Source organism: Drosophila tropicalis, unplaced genomic scaffold (genome assembly GCF_018151085.1).
Source record: "Drosophila tropicalis isolate 14030-0801.00 unplaced genomic scaffold, ASM1815108v1 contig_593, whole genome shotgun sequence".
Taxonomy (NCBI): Eukaryota; Metazoa; Arthropoda; class Insecta; order Diptera; family Drosophilidae; genus Drosophila; species Drosophila tropicalis.
This window is the reverse complement of record NW_027173070.1, coordinates 5926691-5946435: the sequence shown is the minus strand read 5'-3', so window position 1 is coordinate 5946435 and position 19745 is coordinate 5926691. Positions and strand designations below refer to the sequence as shown.

Below are 19745 nucleotides of genomic sequence, written 5' to 3'. Positions count from 1 at the left end.
AGTTGGTGAAAAGGCCTTAATAATAAATAAGTTAAGCATTTGGCTTAACTAATAAAAACATAAACCATTTAAATGAAAATTAACAAAGAAAAAAAAATACTAACTAAATGCAGGTGCCGATTCCCCCAGCAATTGTTTATCAATGCGATTGCTTTCGATCGAAAAGAGCCTAGAAAATACTACAAAATAAACACAAACAAATACAGAGAAATGGAGACGGCGACGACGACGAAGCCTGTTGCCAAGTGGATGTCCCCCCTTCCACCACCTCCAACCACTCTACCTCCCCCACTCAATCTCTAAATAGCGCCCCCCACCGATCCCCTCCTTGTGACCGTTGCCCCAGTTCACTGAATCGGTGAAAAACCAAAACAACTGGCGAGCCTCCATACAGCGGCCAATCAGCGTGGCTGGTGTTTGACCCTCTCGCTCATAAAAGCGATCAGTATATACAGACACACGTACAAGTACCAGCCCAAGCGATCTCGCCTCGTCACACCACCCGAAGATCATACGAATCCATAACGAATTCTAGTCTTATCGACGCGACGCCTCAGACACTACGCAATGGGAGCGTATAAAAGGCCTCTTGCCCGGACAGTTGGCATCAGTTACTCGTGGTCAGAGTAAATGGAAAGATCAAGTGAAGAGTTTCATTTCAGTGGTCTGAAAATCAAATTGATGTTTGACAAAAAACTTTGGAAAAACATATGAAAGTAAAAGTCGAATAATAAAACAAAAAAAAAAAAAAAAAACACACAAAACAAAACAAAACTTAACCCACCAAATAACAAAACAAAAAATTAAATTGTGATAATTTCATTTGTGATAACCAAATCAAAATCGTGCAGAAAAAAAAACACACACTTTTTTACACGATAAATAACTGATAAATAATATAATAATAAAACAAAAAATCAATAAATTGATTCCAAAGGTTTTCTTTTTTTACCATTTGAAAGAAATATATAAAAAATACAAGCAAAATGCCTGAGCTCATCGAACAAAGCAAAATTATGTAAGTAAAAAAAACTGCATTCCTCTGCCACATTTGCCCCATATTCCCCCCTCAATCCAACCAGAAAAAAAAAAAAAAATTCAATGCAAATGTTGCTCCGTTGCAAGAATTTTCCACAAGAGTTTCGTCTTTTCTACAACTTTTTCTCTTTCTTCTCTTATGCTCTCTCTTAGTTCTGGCAATGTCTGCGGCTTGCCCCAATTGCATAAACTGCGCCAGGATAACTGTGGCCTTTATAGCCATATTCGTGGCATTCCCATCTCGTATGGCGATGTCAATGCCTTGACTGCTGGAGTCCGCAATTTCGTGGAGGAGGGCATCGCTCTGTGCCAGCCCGATCAGGTGCACATTTGCGATGGCAGCGAGCAGGAGAACAAGCTCTTGATCAAGTCCATGCTGGAGTCTGGCACCATTGTTGCCCTGCCCAAGTATGAGAACTGCTGGTTGGCTCGCACCAATCCCGCTGATGTGGCCCGCGTGGAGTCGCGCACCTTCATCTGCACTGAGGAGCGCGAGGAGACCATTCCTACGCCCACAGAGGGAGTCAAGGGTACTCTGGGCAACTGGATTTCACCATCGGACATGGAGGCAGCAATTCAGCAACGTTTCCCCGGCTGCATGAAGGGGCGCACCATGTTTGTGGTGCCCTTCAGCATGGGCCCAGTGGGTTCTCCGCTCTCCAAGATCGGCATTGAGCTGACCGATTCTGCCTATGTGGTGGCATCTATGCGCATTATGACCCGCATGGGAGCCGCTGTGCTCCAGCAATTGGCCAAGAAGGAGGAATTCGTACGTGCTCTGCATTCGGTTGGCACTCCAGCCAATGGACAAGTGGAGCGGGAATCCTGGCCCTGTGATCCTGAGCGAACCATCATCTTGCACAAACCCGCTGAGAACTTGATCGTCTCCTACGGCTCTGGCTATGGTGGCAACTCTCTTCTGGGCAAGAAATGCTTTGCCTTGCGAATTGGCAGCACCATTGCCAAGCGTGAAGGCTGGCTGGCCGAACACATGCTCATTCTGGGCATCACCGATGCCAAGGGTGTCAAGAAATACATCACCGCTGCCTTCCCCTCGGCCTGTGGCAAGACCAACTTGGCCATGTTGAACCCATCGTTGTCGGACTACAAAGTGGAGTGTGTCGGCGATGACATTGCCTGGATGAAGTTTGATTCACAGGGTGTCCTGCGAGCCATCAATCCGGAGAATGGCTTCTTTGGCGTCGCCCCGGGAACATCCATGGAAACAAATCCCATTGCCATGAACACCGTGTTCAAGAATACCATCTTCACAAATGTGGCCTCCACCTCTGATGGTGGCGTCTTCTGGGAAGGAATGGAGAGCAGTCTGGCTCCCAATGTTCAAATCACCGATTGGTTGGGCAAACCATGGTCCAAGGAGTCTGGCAAGCCAGCTGCCCATCCCAACTCACGCTTCTGCACTCCCGCCTCTCAGTGCCCCATTATCGATGAAGCCTGGGAAGATCCAGCTGGTGTTCCCATATCTGCCATGCTCTTCGGTGGTCGTCGTCCAGCTGGCGTTCCCCTAATCTATGAAGCTCGCGACTGGACTCACGGTGTCTTCATTGGCGCTGCCATGAAGAGCGAAGCCACAGCCGCTGCCGAGCACAAGGGAAAGGTCATCATGCATGATCCCTTCGCCATGCGTCCATTCTTTGGCTACAACTTTGGTGACTATGTGGCCCACTGGTTGAGCATGGAGAAACGCGGTCAAGTGCCCAAGATCTTCCATGTTAACTGGTTCCGCAAGAGCAATGAGGGCAAGTTTATGTGGCCCGGATACGGCGAGAACTCTCGCGTTCTCGAATGGATTCTGCGTCGTGTGAATGGTGAAGCCTGCTTTAAGGATTCCGCAATTGGCTACATTCCCTCTGAGGGATCCCTGAATTTGAAGGGCATGAAGGAACAAATCGATGTGGAGCAACTGTTCTCCCTGCCCAAAGACTTCTGGCAACAGGAAATGGAGGAGATTCGCAACTATTTCGAGTCGCAGGTGGGCAAAGATTTGCCTGCCAGCATCTACAAGGAATTGGAGCAGCTCACCAGTCGCATTGCCCAATTGTAAATTACACCAGAAGAAGATGAGAATTTATATAGGACATCTTTACCCGCCTATCCATCAACATGTTTCCACCAACCATACGATTATATATATATACAGGAACACTCTAACAAATCCTATATCCAAATCTGATAATCCCTTTTGAAAGTCGTTTCTATAGCATTTAGGTTGAAAAACTTCCCAAAACTATTTATTTTATAAGTCTGTTATAAGGATTAGTTTTAAGATGAAATTATAGAAAAAAAACTCTAAAAAAAAAAAAAAAAAAAAAATAAAACTAAATGATTTTATATACAGGAAATTTAATGTTGAAATCTTTTTAATGGGTTTTTATGGTCTTAAAAATCTTGATCACTTTATAATGGCGTGATCTTTTCATAAGATTTCTGATTTTAGAAGATGTGCTAAATAGATTTGAGTGGAAAATTTTGTTTCTTCAACTTTTGTATTCACAAACAATCTTATTAGACACTAATTAAGATGTTTTATTTTTAAAGAATTATAAAACCAAAATGTACAACAAAATACTTAAATTCCTCTTATCAAATGAATGGTGAGAAATCTTAAGAGATGACTAAAAAAACACTAAATGTCTAATGAGTTTTGGCTTTGAAATGAGATTAATTATGAATTGAAACCTAATATTTGAAGTCTTACAATATTTTTTTTTATGTTAATATTTTTTTTGTGTTGTCTCATCTTCAGACAGCTTTTACAACGAATTTGACCTTTATAAATTAAGTCGAGCAATCGGTGTTGGTCGTCTGTCCAAAGGATGCAGACGCTTTAGCCTACGCCAGGAGGTGTTGACCGCCAAATCATTGGCTAAAGGATTCGAATGAGCTTCGTGGCGGTCTTTATAGCGCGTGCTGTGTCGGCCTATTAGTTCAGCTATCAGGTTTAGGCCCAGGTCGTGGTGGAGAATTGGACCCTCTCAGCATCCAGTGCAGCATTATGAGTTTTCTGGTACATTTGCTTATTTTTTTTTGAATATATTTTTTTCCAATTTAATGTTTTGTCTATCTTAGCCCAAATTTGCTACTTTTTCTGTGTTTCCAAGTCTTTTTGAATTAAATTTTTCAGTCAGTTTCACAATGAAATTGTTTTTAAAGGAAAAGCATTTCAAGAGCCTTTAACAAAAACATTCAACAACAATGAGCAAAAACTGAAATAAAATAGAAAACTAATGTTTTGCTCAAATTATGATGGAATATTTTGTTATTAATCTTTTTTGAATTCAACTCTGATATTCAGACTAAAAAACCCTTAAGTGTTGTCCCTCCATTTAAAAGGGACTGCCTAATAATTAATACAGACTTAGACTTAGTCTTATAAGACAAAAATTTTTAGACTATTTAATTTATAGATTAGTTAATAGAAATTTGTAGTCATTTGTTTCGAATCCTAAGATATAAACATCAAATGAATTTAAACAAACAATTTAAAATTTTAAAAGTTCTCAATAAAAAATTTAAATTCTAAACAATAACGAAAAATTTTCATTGCTTTTTTTTAATATTCTTCGTTTATGAAATTGCCAATAAAGAGTCTTAGAACTGTGAACAATATAAACTTTTGATTATTCATCATAGTCCATAAATTTAGAAACTTTTTACGTAATGTTCATGCAAAAGTTTTCGTTTTCTTGAGAATTTATCATAAATTTGTTGCCTCAAATTATTTCTGGGCCTTGAGCCACAGCTAAATTCCTAGCAATTTTAAAAATTTGTACATTTTTTTTTGCTGAAAGCTAATATAGACAAAGTTTCATTGTTTTGCCAAGTTGTTTTCTGGAAACAAATATTGAAACAAAATAATGTATTTAATGCCAAGTGTCATGGCTTTTTTGCTCATAAAGAAATAAGTAGCTTCAGTGGAAAGATTATAAATATTTGATAAGGACAATCGCTGTTGCTTTTACTGAGGTAAATTCATTTAAAAATCAAGAATCCTTTGAGCATTTTAAAATAATTGTTAATAATTAATCGAAACCTATAGCAAATTATTGTAATTTTAAGCCATTCGTTAATTCTCTTTAAATAAACTCAAGTAAATTGCAGGTGCAAAACATATTTAAGTCAATGCAATTGACACATAAAAAGAAAAAGATATTCTTATTATCTAACTTTATAAATGCACAAACAATAAGCCAACTGTAATATAGATTACGTCTGAGTAAATCTTGGATAAAGCGCTTTTTGGAAAATCAAGTCAATTCCCTAAGGTCCGAATGGTGGATCCTGTGTTTTTTTTGTTTTTTTTTTTTTGGTTTTGTAAGAAGCAACAAGAAATCGCATTGTTGCATGCCCCAGCTTGCCTTAACTCACAACAGTCCTCGAGTCCTTCCAGTCGAGTCCTTCCAGTTGAAATTCAAAAAAAGCTTTCACTTTCAAAAAAAGCTTTACGAGAGTTGATGATGTTTATGTGTTGTTCATGTGTTGGTTGGGGGCGGGTCACCACTCGGGGAAAACTCAAGCGAATGGCCATTGGAGCCACAGTTTAGCTCGAGCAGCGTTTGCGGCAGCTTCGTGGGGGCTTCAAGCGGCTTGAAGTGGCAGCAGCAGCAAACTGTGTGCGGTGTGCGGCGGCGTTTTTTAAAGCGGAAACGAAAGTGCAGACAATTCGACATAGTGTTAAATTGTGCAAACTGTTGCTCATCGTGGTACATTTTGGACACACACACCAAAAACAAAATTAAGATAGAGTGATAGAGAGAGAGAGAGTAAATCGAGTGAAAGCGGAAAACGCAATTAAGACAATTAGCAAAGTTTTGCAGTTCAGCCATTGAGCAAATACAAAACGAATTTCGGCAAAAATGGTAAAGATTAAATAGTTAAGTCTTGGTCAATGTCTATATACATATATGTATGGGTGTTTAGAGTCTAAGCTAGGGCTTGACATGTTGATTTATGCGTTATCGCCCCCTCTTTCTCTCTCTCTCTGTGTCTTTGTAGCTGGGATTACGCATGTTGTCGTTTGGCACTTGTTGCGCTTGCAGGACACTCGCTTAATTGCTAATCCTCGCGCGCCCAGACGCCTCTAATTACACGTAAGTTTCCCGTTCCCCTTCCCCTTCACCGTTCCCGTTCTCTTCAAAATAACGCACATTGGGGTCTCTAGCATTTAAAATACCAAAATTGCCCAAGGGGCCCAACCATCATCATGACTGTATGTGTGTGTCTGTGTGTGAGTATGTGTGTGTGGGGTTGGTAGGTCACTTAATATGCCATCAACATGAGATTTGCACAAATGGCAAAATGCCTTAGCCAACCAAGAATTATGTGTTGCAATAAAATCAATGAGGGGGGCATAAGGTGAGGGGGCCAGGGGCAAAAGCTAGTAGTGGCTAATGACTAAGTTGCGACGTGACTTTTGCCAAGATTTGTAATTTGCTGTTAGCCATTTCATTTTGGTTTTTGTTTTTCTTTACTTTTTTTTCGACCTACCAAGTGGCCCTTCTAAATAGGCTATGGTTTTTTTTTTGCTTCTGTCTCTTTTCTTCTTCCTCGTCTTCTTTTTGCCCCTTCATCATTTGTTCGCCAAGTATATAAATTGTTTGATCTTAAGTGTTTTATGGACTTTTCTTGTTTGTGTGTTATTTTTACAACTGTGCGGGAGATGGCTAGCACAGGGCAAGAGATGGGCAGAAGGAGGAGATTGTGTAAATATTTATGCTTATGTGTGCGTGACAGTGAGTATGTGTGGGTTTGACTATGTATGTGTGAGTGTGTATTTAACGGGTGCAGGCCATGTAATTAAGCAAAGTTTACTAAAAAGGGTTGCCGCTCTCATTCCTCCATGCATTAAAGTTAATGACCCGGGTCATTTTTCATTCTCCAAAAGAAGCTAAACATAAAGAGAACCAAGACAACTTTAAGTAGGAAGTAAGTTTAGGTCAAAGACATTTCAACTTGTTTTTCTTTTGTTTCGTTAACTTCTTTATTTTCAGTTTCACTTCGGATGGCCGAAGCCATAAACTTGATTAAAAAGGTAGCAGCACACACAGACAAACAAAATACCAGACAATCCCCCATGAGCAAGTCCTTTTTTTCCCGTCTCTCCTTTCTTCGGTTGCCATCCGAATCCTTTCAAATATGCAAAAAGCTAAATCAAACATAAAGCCAAATTTTATGCATAACAAATCACACACACACACACACTCACACACACACAGAGGCATACACACGCACACATGCATACACACAATCAAATTCAAATCCCGACCAAAAGATTGGAAAATTCTTCATCGTTTTTATACTCTCGCGACAACAAACAAAGAAAAGGTACATACAATTTTTCCTTAAATTGAAAAAGAACAGGAAAAGACATTCTAGATTACAAATATTTTTGACAAGTCAACAAATACATATGTACATATTTCGCTTTCTTTATTTTTATCCCAAAGTAATTGCAAAAAAATGTGAAGAATTTTCATAAAATTCTTTCGAGGTTTTCTTTTTCATTTAACTTTAAATAATCTCAATAAATGTTTTGCTATGAGAAAAACTGCTTACGAATTTCATACTTAAAAGATATTTTTATAGGGAGATAAAAGTTTAAGTTAAACCTAATAAATTGACTTACGACTGAGACGACATATAAAGAGTATATAAATACATACAAATTGGCAGTGAAGTCCAAAGAAGTCTCTATAATTATAATTCCTTATTGTTGTTAGCAAATGCAAATTAGTTAGGCAGATAGCACAACAATTATTTCACGAATATATAACTTTAACAGAAGTTAAGTATATGTTATTTGTTTTATAAAATATAATATAGATTTATATTTCTACTCAATTTAGGTTTAAAGACAATTACAAAAAAGAACATTAGGTTGGTCAATTCAATTTTAAAATCAATATTTTCCTTTATAATAATACAGACTTTTGTGTTGTATTTGACACGTTTCCATTGTTTCAGTTAAGCAAAGCAAACTAATTCCTCTCTCAAATGCTTTACCATATATAAAAACAGAGTGAAATTTGTGCTTTATGCATTGTGATGACTTTAGTTTAATATTTTACATGCAAAAAAAGACAATCCCTGACTCAGTCTGTGCTAAGGTCTAAGCCTTGCCCCTTTCCAGGAATTTCTGTTTTGTCATGTCCAACAACACGCTTTCATTTGACACTAGGAAAAGGCGACAGGTGCAGTAAATAAATCTCTATTTTTTGTATTTGTCAGATGATACTGTAAACTACATATAAACCGTACATACATATAGAATGTGGCACCAGCGTCTGGCCAAGGGGCCGGCCCTTTTTCAATTCGTATTAGCTAAATGAAAGAGATTGAACCAATATAGGTGGCAACCAAGGTTGTTTATAGTTACATGGAATAGGAGGAGAAAGTGACGAGGGAACTTTTTTAGTAAAAGGTCCTTTAATCATTTAATTAATCCCAAAGTTCATATATATTTTAAGCCCAAAGGAAATGAGAAAAGGTTTTTAGGATATTAAGAGTTTATTTTTTATGATTCTAAACCAATATAATCACTTCTTATTTATTTGGTTGAGCTTTTGATCTATGAAAACGTATGACAAATAAAGTATCAATATATAAGTTTCTTTTAATCCTGTTTAGAGTAGTCTATGACATCCTTTTAAACTGTGTAGGGTATCTCCTATTCTACTGATAGCATATAATTGAATACTTTAAGGATAAAACAACTTTTATTGATGTTGAACTTGCCCATGGCCTTCGTTGATATATATTACTTTGCTTTTTCTTGGACAATACTGAAGTAATTTGAGTCAGATTTCAGTTTTGCGAAAATTGTAACAATTATTACTTAGACTAAGCTTGCCATTCTTTGTCCCTTTTTTCTTGGAATTGTGATTTTGTTGCCAGAAATTCAATGCACATACACACACACACACACGTACAGAACAATAAGCTGAGGCAAAGCTCCCTTGACTACCAATTCGTCTTCTTTATGTTCATCATGCATAGACAATTCCATATAATGCCAATGCAAACTGAGCGACCAGTTGAATGTTTGAGTGACAGAAGGGATGAGACCTCACCGCAGGGCAAGGGGAAATGCCTATTGATTTGCTGCCTCTCCGCAGATTTTCGCACGAAACCAAAAAAAAAAAAAAAAAAGGAAACGGAACCAGGTATAACTAGCATGTTAGTAAGGTGAGCTTCTGAGCCTGGACCCACGAGGCGGACACTGCGAGACAGAGAGGAAAAAAACAATTTTTATGATTTTTCTTTTTTGCGTTTTTGGTTCCGGACTCTGTGTCGATAACTAAGTTCTTCTTTCACTTTGGCTCGTTGGTCTGTTTGATTGGTTGCGGTGGCAACAGGCCACGGATGTTACGTGCTTCTCGGTGAAACACATAAGGGGAAACAAAATAGCTACAAAACAAAAAAAATGTTAAGAAATTGGAGTAGACAGAAAGATGCCCTAGATAGAAAATTTTCAGTAAATTTCTAAAAGTTAGGATAATTTGCTTTTTTTGGTTAGTTTGTAATATTTTCTCCTGAAACTGGTGTCCTTTTCAAATCTCTTTATTGGATGGTGCATACTTTTAGGCTTCTAGGGTATTAACAACCAACAGGTATGAATGCAAGATATGCCTCAGTCCGCATTTCATATTATTTGCTTTACAATATGGACACTTCCCCCCTCCAGTTCAGTGTGTGTGCGTGTATGCGGGTGTGTGTGCCTGTGTGTGGGTGCTATTTGTATATACAATATAGATAATGGCCAGCAGGTCAGACGTGAGCAATACGAACGACGAGGCGACAAACAGTTGAGTGTCTCATTTCGAACTAAACAGACAGTGGGACCCCACACATATCCACGTGTCTCCCACTGTGTGTATGTGTGTGAGTGTATGTTGGGGAATTCACAAAGAAAACCAACAAGAACAATGGCATGACAAAAAATAAAAAAAAAACAACAACAACAAAAAAGCCAAGAGAAAAACAAGAATTGTTCCGTGTAAGTGATGCTTTGATGGTGCTTTAGAAAAACACTCCACATAGAGAGAGTGAGAGAGAAAGCAGAAGGACAACTATCATAAAACTAGAGTGTTTTAAAAGATGAGGGGTAGGGCAGGGCATGGCAATGGCAAGGCAATGGGGAGTCATTCGACTGTTGTCAATCACAGTTTATAGATTGAGATGACATTGAATGTTAGGAATTTACTGAAAATCGCATCAATCACTTGGGCCCTTATAAGTAGGCAACGTTTTTTCTACACAAGCGTTATATGTATGTACGTATGGTATGTATGTGTGTAGAGGGATTTTCTCTTTAAAGTTAGTCTCTGTTTAGACTTGGTGAAAATCTGGTTTCAGCAACTTTTCTAATCCCTCTAGTCTGTTGTTTGTATCATCAACATGAAACTTGCATCACAGCCAAGTGGAGGCGTGGCAACGCCAGTTTGTGTTAATATTAACTTTTCTGCAAACAATCCCACGGAGAGTTAGAGCGAGCGTCAAGGGGAAACTTTTGCATAAGCATAAAGCAGTAAAGAATGGCGATGTGAGAAATAGGAAGGTAAGTAGGTGGCAGGGAGGTTAATGTGTGTAACAAAGTGCTTATGGCTAAACAAAAGCGTTGACAGTATGGTGGAGAGAGAGAGAGAGAGATACTGGGAGGGGTAGAGAATGTAGCCACTTATGCCGCTAGCTTATAGAGAGACCGAAACACACATTTAATAATAATTTCCAGGGCAAATAGAACACTCTTCCTCTTACACATCAACACACAAACACAAACACACACACAGACGCTCACCACCACATACCTATATACGCTTAGAATTTCCCTTGGGGCGTGGCTAACCGCCCATCTTTTGAGGTTTCATTTGTAGGTTTTTCATTATTTTGATTAAATAAAGATAAAACCATAAATTATGTTGACTTTGTGGCCATTTAGGATGGAAGTTGGGCAGTGAATGGTCCAATGCGGGGAGTGGTTGAGGCGGTGATGATGGAGATGGACATGAATAATGGTCCATAACCATGATATTTACACATGAGTTGACCCAGGCATCTTTCATTCAGAAGCAGCAGCAACACAAACATTGAAAATGGCCCAACAACAACGCAGTTGGGATGAGGGAGCCGTAGGAGGAGGCGGAGGCGGTGGTGGCTATGGTCATCCACATCCCCATCATCATCATCATCACAAGACTCCAGCTAGAGCATCTAGCAATCCATTGCCATACAAGGGAGCTACTCCCAAATCGCCAAGGTGAGAGATTGCATCACACAACAAGAGATACAGAAAATTTCATCTTATTCTCAACATATTTCATTCCTCTTTAGGAGCACTTATCATCCGCCTTCGGTATATGCCACACCGACTACAAGTTGTAGTGGCGCTGCCGTTGGCCCTGGAGGACCACGTAGTCCTGGCTATGGCAGCAGCTATGGCAGCACTCCTAGAAGTCCCCAAATTACCACCACCTATGCCAATGATAGTTGCGACGATGGCAGCAGCTCTACGCCAAGTTCATATTATCAAACACCCACCTCGGGCTCCATGGATGATTCATCATCGTTGTTAAGTGGCCATGCCACAGCACGCAGTCCATGCAAATCACCATGCAAATTCGTTTTCGATGCCATTAGTCCAAGTCCGGGAATGGATCAGAATGCCTTGGGCAAGAAATTTGAATACTATGAGCCCATCTCACCCGACGATGGAGCCATCTACTATGAGCCACCAAGTTCACCGCGTCGTCAGGGTTCGACAAAGAAGCTTTTGAGAAACAAACCGGTGCAAGAACAACTGCCTCCCCAGGTGACCACAACATGTGTGGGTGCAGTGGCGGGCAATCAGGGTGGACAGGGAAAAAGACGACGCGATGAATGGGAATTGCCTGTGATCACCAAATTGGATGCCAGATGTCTTAATGCAGTCGCTGCCGGCGGCTCAGGCGCTACTTACTTTAACCTGAAACGTGATTCTTGTGTCACAGAGTGCACTCAGCTGTCCATGGAGTCGGGTGAGACAGGTACTCAGCATACGACAACCACTAGCTTTACTAGCTACACAGATCCGGAGCCGGGAAACTCGAGTGCAAGTGGACAACCGCAGATGTCGCATCGTCAGCGTCGTCATGCCATTAACATAACTTCCAATCCAGGCTATCAAGTCCTCCATAGCTCGCACTCTACACTGGATCGCACCTGTTCGGATAGTGTGGTCTCATTGCGCTATCACCGCAAGTCCACCAGTGATCTCACCCAGGATGCTGAGCATGAGTTGAGTGGCTGTAAGCCACAGAAACCCAAACGAGATCAGGCGCCAGTGGAGTATAAGCCACGTCGGCGGGGCAGCTCCAAGGGTGGTCTAGCCTATTTGGCCAGTCGTCGCAGTTCACGCGAGTCGATGAAAAGCGCCTGTTCGAACACGTCCATCTTTTCGAATGACGACATTGGACCTTTGGCCTTTCAGAGCTCAAACCGGGGACGTCAGCGTAGGACTTCAAATTTTTTGGAGTTACCAGTGCCGGATCATATACGTCCTCGAGTTTGCTCTTTACCGGAACGCCCATACAATCCGCGGGCTAGCGATGATCTCTATCGTCTGCGTCACTTTTCCATTAGCAAGGGCAATGTGGTCAATTGCGGAGATTCGATCATTTCACGACGTTCTCGGAGCAATACGAGTGTGAACTCTACGAATAGTCGGGCCAGTGAACGTTCTCCCTTCGAGGGCAGTTGCTGTGGAGCTGGTTATGCGAATGTTGATTCCCTTCCCGCTTCTCCGGATGAATCAGAAAATCAAGAGCCACCGCCACCGGCCCGCTATCGTGTGGTGATGCTCGGCGATGCTGGAGTGGGCAAGACAGCCCTGGTCAATCAGTTCATGACCTCGGAATATATGCACACCTACGATGCAAGTTTAGGTAAGTTGATTGTTGATGTGAGAGACGAAGAAGTTCTCTTGTGCCCCTTTGTGTGGAACGCAGTGAGTAGAATAAACCCTTGGCTGGAACCTGGAACCTTTTTAGCTTCCCAGCTAACACACTTGCGTCTTTAGAGTTTAATTTTCATCTGAGTTTTAGACGATGAGTTTGGCGAGAAGACCGTTAGTGTCCTGCTGGATGATGAGGAATCGGAAATGGTATTCATTGACCATCCCAGTGTTGAGATGAGTGTAGAGAATTCATTATCCACCTATGAACCACATGGCTGTGTTGTGGTTTTCTCTGTTGTGGACAAGGGCTCCTTTCGTAATGCTGAGGAAATCATCAATTATTTGTGGCAAGAGAATTATACCAAGGACAAGGCTGTCATATTGGTGGGTAATAAGGCGGATTTGGCTCGTGCTCGGCTTATCACATCACAAGGTAACTACACCCAATCCATACCTCCCACCGCCAACCCCTTTTCGTCCTGTTTGTGGCTCTTAATTATGATGGCTTGATTTCATTTGCCTTGCGTCTCTTTCTCTCTTGGCAGAGGGCAAAACATTGGCCGCCTCACGCGATGCCAAATTTATTGAGACGTCCAGTGGCATACAGCACAATGTCGATGAGCTTCTCGTCGGCATATTGAAACAGGTGAGTGTGAGTGAGTTAGTGAGGGGTGTAAAATGGTTTTGCGGTTTATTTAGGTTAACTTGAGGTGAGAAATACACGCACACAATTCATTGATGCATGCGAAAATTGTTTAGGAAATAAGCTAAATGGTTTTTCGTTCGGGGTTGGGTTTAGGGTTTTGGGTTTACCGTCTCGCTTCCGTATCGAGTCAGTAATTAATGAAAATTGAGCTATGAGTGATTTAAAAGGCATTGCGGTTTCGAACTTAAATTGATTGTGACTTTAACTTTATGCTTTACCACAAACACAGATGCGTCTCAAGGAAGTAAGAGAGAAGAAAGCTACCTCATCCAAGATGAAAACCTCACGCACTCACATATCTTTGCATCTGGCCAAGGAGATACTACAGAAAATATGTCTCAGTGACATTTCCAAATCCAAAAGCTGTGAGAATCTTCACGTGCTTTAAAAAACAAAACAAAACTTGAAAAAAAAAACCCAACACAGAGCTATATAAAACTATTTTGCTAGAATTATATATATAAAGATATCTATAACTGAAAAGGCTCAGTTTTAGCAAAGCACAAAGCATAAAAAAAACCTTTGTCAATGTCATTGTCTTCTTTTTTAACAAGAACGATTTATTTATTATTATAAATGTGCTAAAGAAAAGCCAAATGGAGAAGCCACACTGTGTGGGGAGGGCAAAGGACATATACATTATTAGAAGCATCTGCTCCCTTTTGTGGTTTTGTCCATGAAAAATGTTGTCTCTGCCATCTTGACCACAAGTCATTGGCAGTGGTCAGGCCTACGACGACGACGACGATAATTCGTTTGTTTATGGCGGATGTTTTGATTAGCTTATCAGCAGTAGCAAACTGGAATGTGTCTGGCCCCAGACGAAGGCCGGACCAGGGCCTCTTGGTATTGATAAGCCCCAGCAAAAAGGGGCGGGTGACCCAGAGACGCGTGTCTCGAAAGAGGCACGGCAAAGAAAATATCAAAATAAAATATTTACCAATTGAAGTCTACAATAATATTATATACTTATATATTTATATGTATGTATTTATAAATGTGTTCTCAATTCCAATCCCCAAAAGAAATAACCCCAAAATATATATATATATATATTAACAAATTAAGCTGTCAATTGAAATACCAGCAAAACAATATATAAACATAAATGCTTGATTAAATGTTTAGTAAATTCTATTGTTAAGTATAGAACTTATATATAAATAAATATATATTTATTTTCTGCTATGTGAAAAATCTCTTCCAAGTATTGACGAAAATCTCATATCGGAATGACTGTTAAATGTTGACTGTTTGTTATATCTAAGCCATAATCAAAGTTATATATTTATATACATATGTATCTATAATGTATACCTATCTACCTAACAAACAAACAAATATATGTAATAACTAGATATGTCCTTTTTCTGAACTCATACGCTTATACATATATATATATATATATAGAGAGTATATATCTGGGCTAAACTTAACTAAGACAAAACCCTTAACCTTAAGCTACAACTATTTTCATATGCAAACTTATATTTTAAGAGAGGAAATTGAAAAATGCGAAAAAGAGACAAAGAGTAGAAAGGGAAAATTGAAATTTGAAACCAGGCTAGAAAAGTGCTTACATATAAAATGGTTCAAAATGGGGTCAGGAGGAGTTTTTGAAAACACTTAACTAACAGCAAATGCACTCATGTTTGCTTTTTCTGCCCCCTGCCTAGCCCGCCGCCAACCTCAGACGTCAACTCCAACCATTTCTACCTCCTAACCCCTATGTATGTATGTATGTATGTATGTACCTCCTACTGAGTACCCTGCATATACCAGTATTCATCGTGTTTTCGAGTGCACTTTATCATTTGAACATTTGGTAGACAATCACACACAGCAAAGCAAACGAAACACACACACACAAATAAACAAACAGAAAATAAGAGGGGGAAAAGTTTCGCTTGGCTCAACTTTTTAATTTGCCATAAAAAAACACACACTTAAACACACACACATACACTGAGAAAAAGAGTAACAAATAAACAAAATGTAAAAAAATGGCAACTTTCAACAACTTTCAGGCATAGCGCATACGCCGCGTATGACACAAGGTCGAGGTCACTTAAAAACACTCTCGCATAACAACATTTTCGTAAGCAAATCAAATGAAATTTAATTTAAATCAAATGCAAAACTAAATGCCCACCGAATTTATTGTGTAAAAATACAAACAAAAAAAACGACGAAAGGTAAATTGAAAATAGTATTTCTAAAATGCAATTTTAAAACCACGCTGTATGCAAAAAAAAAAAAAAAAATAATAAACAAAGGCTTAAAAATACCAAAAAGAAAAACAACTAATAATAAATACAAATATATATATACAAACAAATATGTAAACTTTAAAATAAAACCCAGACACATACAAACACACACCCACACACACTGTGTTTGTGTATTTTCATTTTGGCAAAAAAAAGTTTATCCTCTTTTTGCACAGCCTCAAAGTATGCTACAAAAATTTTGTGAACTTAAATTTTTGTTCCTTTACTAAAATTTTCTTTGTGCTTATCATTTCGATGAGATGGCAAAAATATGTAAAACAAAAACTATATAAAAGACACAGATATATATATGTATATATATATAGCGATAAAATCCAATTTGTTGTTTGTTATGTCTAAACCGTCCCCATCCCCTTCTTAATCCCTAATACATTCCGATCTCTCTCGTAACGCCCACACACACACGCACACACACACACACACATATGAAATAAAGGACAAAGGGCATCTTCTGTAACTGGGTAACAATAAAGAGTCTTTGAATTTTTGGGTGGGTGGTATCAGCTGTTGCGCACTTGTGCCTCATTAAGGGAGCAACCGACCACAAGGACACGTGGATGTAGCAGGCGGCACAAATGCGTTAAGTGCTTGTTGTCAATCACAGTCGAGTGCCTAAGTATCGAGGCAATGTGGAGACGAAGATGGCAAATGAAGTTGGAGTTGTATTAAGGAGGGCAATGACAACGACGTTGAGGATTTCACGCTTCAGAACCTTTAGCTCGAAAACACTTTGGATGAATCACATCATCTTCACTCCACACTCTGATCTCTGGTGGTGGCCCATGATTTGTCAACTCTTAAAAAATAAAAAAGAACGCAGAAAAAAAAAAACTTTGGTAACTTTTTCTCTCGAACTTTTGTTGTCTTTTTTTCTTTTCTTCTTTGCGTTTTGCCGCTTTGCAATGCGTGTGAGCGAATCAATCAAGCGCAAAACTTCAGTAATTAACTTACAGTGAACAGAAACCAAGCGAATCGTTGTCTGATTGATGGGAGGCTCACAGAGTACACAGGAGAGGGAGAATGGACAGCAAGGATGGCAAGGCTGGCAAGGATAATACTTAGCAACGCCGCTTAGGCTGAAATTTATGCTCTGACCCGCTCCGCTTGCCCTTGCTGTTCGCTGTTTTGCCGTTGCTGCCACCTGCTGAGGCTCATAATTTTAATGAGCTTATTTTATTATACTTAACGCACCAAGAAACTGCCACACCCACTTCCCTTGGCCCCCTTGCCCTTCCGTCCTCATATACGACTTATTATGAAAATTGTTCCTTTTCTTCTTAATTCGCCTGGTTTTTCTCTCATTTTTTTGCTCGTCTCTTTCTGTTGTTGTTTTTTGGTGCTGTCATTTTAAATTAAATTTGCTTTGCTTTCAAAACACCCAGGGCAAGTGGCAAGAACAGGGCGGAGGAGAGAGGCAGGGAGTGGCAAAATCAAACTAATTTCAAGTTCAATAAAGGAAAACCCAAACGAAGAAAAACCCAACCCAGAGGCTATGGTGCTGCCTTTAATCAACGTTACTCATCATCATCATCATCAGAAGGAGGAGCAGTAGATGGAGCACTCCCTGACAACCAAAACAAATATTGACACACTTTAAATAATTTATGAAAATAGCCGGACAACAACGTCATTCTAAGGTGGTAAGGAAAAAGCAAGCGACCCATGTCTTCGCCTTGGCAATCGTCATCTCGTAATCGAGTTGAACGAGAAGGCACCAACACACCCAAAGGAGCATGAAGCAAATCGATTAAGAGCTTAACAAGGATTATGCTGGGATAACTCAAACAAGCTTAATATGAGCCACACAGCCAGCAATAAGTGAGAGTGGGGAAAGCGAAAGAAAAAAGTGAACCAAAGGAAATGAGAAATTAAAGGCAGGTGAATCAAGCAGAGGATGAGTTGTGGTTTTTTGTGCCCACTGAGAATTCTCTGACATTAATGAGATACACCCAGCAAGGTGAAGAAGGCTGAGCAGCCGAAGGTTTTTTTTATGCAAATGTTCACCTATTAAAGCAATGAAAAAAGGGGGAAAAAAACTGAAAGAAATCAGTTATGCATTTGCATTTGAACTTGAGTAATTTGGCCTTAACTGGCATTTGTGCTGTGTGTATTAACCTTTTTCGAGTAATACATATCCATCTCGAATATCAGTTTGATTACACACACACACACACACAATATATCTATACCATATGGTCTTTAATGGCATTTTCCGTGTATATATTCATTTCTTCACCTTACATTTTACCTTTTTTTTTTCTTCTTTCAAATGGATTACTTGCGCATCATTCTGATGGCAGGCAATGTCTTAAGAGCTAAGTCCCAACAACAGTAAAAAGGAAAGGATGCCAAAGCACTCACAAACACAATTTTATAGAGCAAAATATGTTTGTGTATAGGTAAATGTGTGTGAGTGGGTTCATGTGTGTATCTGTGTGTGTGTGTGTATCTAGTACTTGCCTTTAGGCATCTTCTAACTGCCCGAAAAAGCAAAGCAAACAAAGTCACACCGACCCAACGACAGGTACATAGACACACACACACACACATACATATATCAAGAAATATTCGCGTTTCAAGCCCAAAGTAAACACACACACACACACCTTCATACCCACACACACACACTCTCGGGACTCATAACCAAAATAAGCCGCATTTTTTTTTAAAGCATATTTCACCAGTCGTGGCGCGTCCAACGAACAGAAATTGGCAAACAAAGCCAAAAGCCTTCTTCACTCTTCCCTTCCTCGTTTTCGTTTCACTTCTCTCCATCTTCATCTATACGAAAATGGAATTTACGAAATGAAACTTTAAGCAATGTGGAAAATGAAATTTAAATAACGATTTATGGCCTTTGAAGTATGATTATTTGTACATGGGGGAAAAAAAGAGGCGTGACACATCGAGAGCAGGCGGAAATGCTCTAGAGCACAAAACCCCCCAAAACAAAGTGGTGAAAAAGGACATCAACTAGAAACAAATTGTTTTAAACTGTGTGACTAGCAAGCAAAGGCATCAAGAGAAAATGAGATGAAGTTTAAGTTAAACTAACTAAATATAACTTAATGTACTCAAAGTATTTCTGAATGCTTAATAGAGACATTAAAAACAAGGATTAACACATGTTTATGAACCACATTTGTTGCCAAGCAAAACCTTCATATGAATCATTTCAGATGTATTATTATTACTTTTTATTACCAAATGTCTCGACTGTAAGAGACTTGACTTGAAGCAACATTTATCTTTGGAAGTTCTTACTAATCCGACAACGTTGAAGATCCACCCTAGATCCAAGTAAAGTATTTATTCTCTTCATTCAAATTTTGTCCTTTTCCGTTGTGTAACATCAACTCTTTTAGGCCAAAAGCTGGAATTGCCTCACAATTGTTAAGCTTAATCAACTCTTACGTTTTGTTTGTTTTTTTTCTCATCTACACATCTATTTTCATGGCCAGCATGGGGTCCATAAGCATAATGAAGATCTAAAATGCTGAGAAATCCATGCAGGCAAACACAGGTGATGCCCGTTTAGGTAGACGGAAGGGGGGGATGGAGAGAGTGGGGAAACTGAGTGCGTGTTATCAAAATCAAACACATGGCCGGGATGAAGGTAGCATTCATGTGTGAGTGTATGCAAAGGCTATAGGCAATCAGACCCGGGGACAGGTCTTGTTGCCTGTCGTTCTCCCTGTCGATTCTCTCGTGTGGCATGAAATTGCTTTTTGCTTTTTCGCCAGAGAGGTAACTAAGAAGC

At 39.6% G+C, this 19745-nt stretch overlaps 2 protein-coding genes across 6 annotated transcripts; both read left to right on the top strand.

Moving 5' to 3' along the window:
* The first annotated feature begins 622 nt into the window (after window positions 1-622).
* Pepck1 (Phosphoenolpyruvate carboxykinase 1) lies at window positions 623-3401 on the top strand. Its single transcript, XM_068288685.1, has 2 exons — window positions 623-1018; window positions 1192-3401. The coding sequence occupies exons 1-2, from the start codon at window positions 987-989 to the stop codon at window positions 3101-3103; spliced, it is 1944 nt and encodes a 647-aa protein (XP_068144786.1). The 5' UTR covers window positions 623-986; the 3' UTR covers window positions 3104-3401.
* Window positions 3402-5592: 2191 nt separating this feature from the next.
* Rgk2 (Rad, Gem/Kir family member 2) lies at window positions 5593-14724 on the top strand. Of its 5 annotated transcripts, XM_068289748.1 has the most exons (7): window positions 5593-5918; window positions 6055-6149; window positions 11125-11314; window positions 11389-12977; window positions 13131-13421; window positions 13534-13634; window positions 13924-14724. In XM_068289748.1, exons 3-7 carry the CDS (start codon window positions 11151-11153, stop codon window positions 14080-14082), a joined length of 2304 nt encoding a protein of 767 aa, XP_068145849.1. In that variant the 5' UTR covers window positions 5593-5918; window positions 6055-6149; window positions 11125-11150; the 3' UTR covers window positions 14083-14724. The 5 variants fall into 5 exon arrangements, with proteins under 5 accessions (XP_068145849.1, XP_068145853.1, XP_068145851.1 ...); XM_068289752.1 differs by lacking the exon at window positions 6055-6149 and having other exon boundaries at window positions 11128-11314; XM_068289750.1 differs by lacking the exon at window positions 6055-6149.
* Window positions 14725-19745: the final 5021 nt, after the last annotated feature.